General features: G+C 51.1%; 1 protein-coding gene across 1 annotated transcript in view; it reads left to right on the top strand.

Moving 5' to 3' along the window:
- The window catches only part of EIF3F (eukaryotic translation initiation factor 3 subunit F), a 5,870-nt gene that overhangs the window by 1,833 nt on the left and 373 nt on the right, over positions 1-3,664 (top strand). Inside the window, 4 exon segments of the mRNA XM_018566190.1 lie at positions 14-147; positions 243-339; positions 2,002-2,138; positions 2,630-2,743. Coding sequence (XP_018421692.1) covers positions 14-147; positions 243-339; positions 2,002-2,138; positions 2,630-2,743 — 482 coding nt within the window.

The raw sequence follows: 3,664 nt of genomic DNA, 5'->3' as shown, positions 1-3,664 counted from the left end.
CTTCCTCCCTGCAGGTACGCCACAGGTGATGACATCACGGAGCATTCCGTACTCATCCACGAGTATTACAGCCGGGAGGCCAACAATCCCATTCACCTGACCGTGGACACCAGCATGCAAGGCAACCGCATGAACATCAAAGCGTACATCAGGTAGGGGGGGGTCACCCTGGTCTCCCTGTACATTCATGGTCATCTTCCATCCTTGCCCTCTGCCCAATGTCGGGACTTGTCTCCGCCCACTCCACCCGATGCCGACTGTTTCCCGGTAAAACGATGGGAGTGATGTTCACCCCCCTCACAGTACAATACATCTACTATGACACAGAGCGGATCGGAGGTAAGGCGGCGTCCTCTTTCTCCCCTTCACACAGCTCTTAGACTTCCCCTATAAAGCACACAAGTGTACCATTGCCCCCCCTCTCCCCCCCGGAGCCTTTTATGCTTATGGGTCATCCTCCAGCTTTGTCCAGGGGTCACCAATCTGGATTGGACAATCTATGGTACAAGTAATAGAAATTGGTCCCCGATGACACTTTGCGCCATTATTATGGTAAGATCGGGAAGTGGAACACAGCGCCATCTTGTGGCTGTTTTGGGGTACTACCAAGAAAATGTTTTATTTTCTGGAGATCCGATACCACTAAATAAATCCCTTTTATATATAATTTAAGCCAGTCCTCTAGGTCTTGTAACCAAAATTAGCATATGATAAAAAGGGGGAGGTCTTCCAGGGATGAAGGATCGCTGGAAGTAGTGGTTACTGCACAGAGCGGGACCAGCGTATGCATATAAAAAAATATCATCTTTATTGATTTGTAAAAATATATATAGAAGTAAACTGATGGTGTCATATTTTTGCAAATCAATAAAGATTATATTTTTTTATATGCATACGCTGGTCCCGCTCTGTGCAGTAACCACTACTTCCAGCAATCCTTCATCCCTGGAAGACCTCCCCCTGTTTTTGGGTACTGCAGCCTGTTGTGGCAGAATAACTTCCAGTTTACATTTTGAAGTAGGCAACCTCGGCCTTCCAGCTGTTGGAAACTACAAATCTTGTCATGTATGGGGCTATCGGCTTTGCAATGCCTCATGGGACTTGTAGTTCCATAACAGCTGGAGTTCCAAGGTCGCTCGCCCCTGGCTTAAAGAGCATGTGAATGCTCATAATCCCAAACCAGTTGATGCTCTATAAACCCTTGGTTCTCAACTGGTGGGTCGCGACCCCATGTTCAGTGGGTCGCCGTGTGCCTTCCACTGCTCCTCCCCCGTTTGCAGCACTGTCAGTTCTTGCACCAAGCAGCCATTCAAAATATGCTGCCCGGCGCCGAGTGTCAGCTTGAGGTGGGGTGGGCTTGGGCTATGGCCGTGAGGGAGCTCCATCCATATGTGCATTGCTTACAGCTCCCTCGCATGTCCTATAGAGGTGCCTGGACCGGAGTGATATCACATTCTGGCTCCCGGCATCTCTACAGGGCACGCAAGGGAGCTGTACCAGCAATACACATATGGATCGAGCTTAAAGATACCTCAGAGTGCCTTGTGAATTCTTTATTATAAAGTGATCACATGACCACTAGCGAGTCAATCTTCCAGGGCTGGGGGGGGAGTCTAGAGTTAGGAGGAGGATCATCTACTTCCTCCATGGATAGGGAGCTGTATGATGTCACCAGGGGAATGCATTGCTTGTCTATAGTGACCAGGGCTGGGTCGGTGGGTGCAGAGGCAGAGCTGACTACAGGAACAATGCGCACCGGCGTGACATCCTGCGAGCTGAGGGACACTGACACCGATCTGCTTCTGCGCTTGGCGCGGTTAGATCGCAACAGCAGGGAAAAGGAAGCGATAAAACAGGAAATAGCTGCAATCCAATGGGAGGGGACACGGACATGTTTATGATGTAATAAGATTTGGGGTGCGATGCATAAAAAAAATCTGATTTGGGAAATTTTTACGTAATGGTGAAAAACTGACTTTTTTTTTTTTTGTTTCATTTCAGTCGATCTGATCACCAAGACTTGCTTTAACCCCAACCGCTCCATCAGCCTGACCAGCGACCTTCAGCAAGTGGGATCGGCAGCCAGCCGCCTGATGGATTCTCTGGCCACTGTGCTGCAGTATGCTGAGGATGTGCTGGTGAGTGTGGGGGGGACCTGGGAGAGGGAGCGAGTGGCGGCGAGTGCGAGGGAGCGAGTGGCGGCGAGTGCGAGGGAGTGAAGGAGCGGGTGAGGGAGGGAGTGCCGGCGAGGGAGGGAGTGCGAGGGAGCGGGCGGGGCGAAGCTAGTGACGGGGAGCGCGGGCGGGGCTAGTGCTGGGGAGCTAGTGCTACATAAGTCTGGTACTGGGTTCCTTAATGTGCCATTACCCTGCTACCATGTGACAGAGATTGGGTCGGGTGATTTGCTGCTGGGGGTAGTAGGCACTCTTTCACGTCACAGAGATTTTCAGGGGGCTGAAGTAGGGAGCACGGAGCAGGTGGCACTTCTTTCCTCCATTCTTCAGCAGTCTCTATACAGTCGGTTCCGGTGGACCGGCCCTTTATGGGTCTCTACCCCTCACTGTCGAAGTCGTTCTTTCCAATCCCGTATTTTCCTTGGCACTCACCCAATTGCGTTTTGATTTTCCAGTCTGGTAAAATCACAGCGGACAACACGGTGGGACGGTACCTGATGGACCTTGTCAACCACGTCCCCAAGATCAGCCCGGAGGACTTCGAGGCCATGCTCAACAGCAACATCAATGTAAGTCAATGACAAAGTGCCTGGGGCTGGGTCCCCTAATACTGGAGGCTACAGTGGGGATATTTTGTTATACGTATGAACCAATCAGATTGAAAAGCTACCAATTTTGCAGAAAGTGTCTTCTAACCAGGTGAAGGCCAGCAGTAACCCTTTGCTCTCCGCTTAGCATTGCGGCTGCCTGTTGATCTGAATTGCTCCCCCTGGTGGAGAGAGTTCAGACTGCAGGAGGAATGACGCACTGTTCTCTGTCCTTGCTGTCTTGTCTTTCCCTTATGGTTTGCCCTGTCCATGATCGCATTTGGGAAATGGCAGCAGATGATTTTGTAGATAGTAAAGCCCTCAGTTGTTGCCTTTGCCTTGTAGACCTGAATAATTAAAGGAGAACTATGAGGGGAGTGATTTTCACTCAACCTCCTAATTCGAGCCGACCTGTGACAATGAAACTGTTACAGGTCGGCTCAATAGATCGGGAAGTGAGCGAACGCATACCGTCGCTCGCTCACTTCTTGATCTATCCCTGCAGAGAGAGGTGACTGTCACTCACGGCTCCCTGTAGGGATTACCCCTCCCCGATCCTCCAGCGATGACTGATGGAATGGATGGGGTTGGGGGGCGGGTACAGCTGGCTCTGCCTCTAGATAGGCAGAGCCAGCTGTCACTCACGCAGCTGGGCGGATCTCGACAGTAATGTCGGGTTCCGTCCCGGCTGCGGCGGTCTCGGTATACTGCGAGCTGTAGCTCACTGTATACTGAGCTTTGGGTGACGGGAGAACTATGAGGGAAAACCCTGACCCCATAGTTCTTTTTAAGTCTCTTGACAGCCTCCTGTTCTGATGAGCTTTGGTGTGAAGAGTGAGAGGCCCAAAGCACAGGTTCTCTTTAATTTTGTGTTTGGTCAGGCCGTATAGAGGTAAGTCTCCC

Source organism: Nanorana parkeri, unplaced genomic scaffold (assembly GCF_000935625.1).
Source record: "Nanorana parkeri isolate BGI_ZX_2015 unplaced genomic scaffold, ASM93562v1 scaffold923, whole genome shotgun sequence".
NCBI classification, from domain to species: domain Eukaryota; kingdom Metazoa; phylum Chordata; class Amphibia; order Anura; family Dicroglossidae; genus Nanorana; species Nanorana parkeri.
The sequence above is the reverse complement of the archived record's forward strand: the minus strand, read 5'-3'. Positions and strand labels throughout refer to the sequence as shown.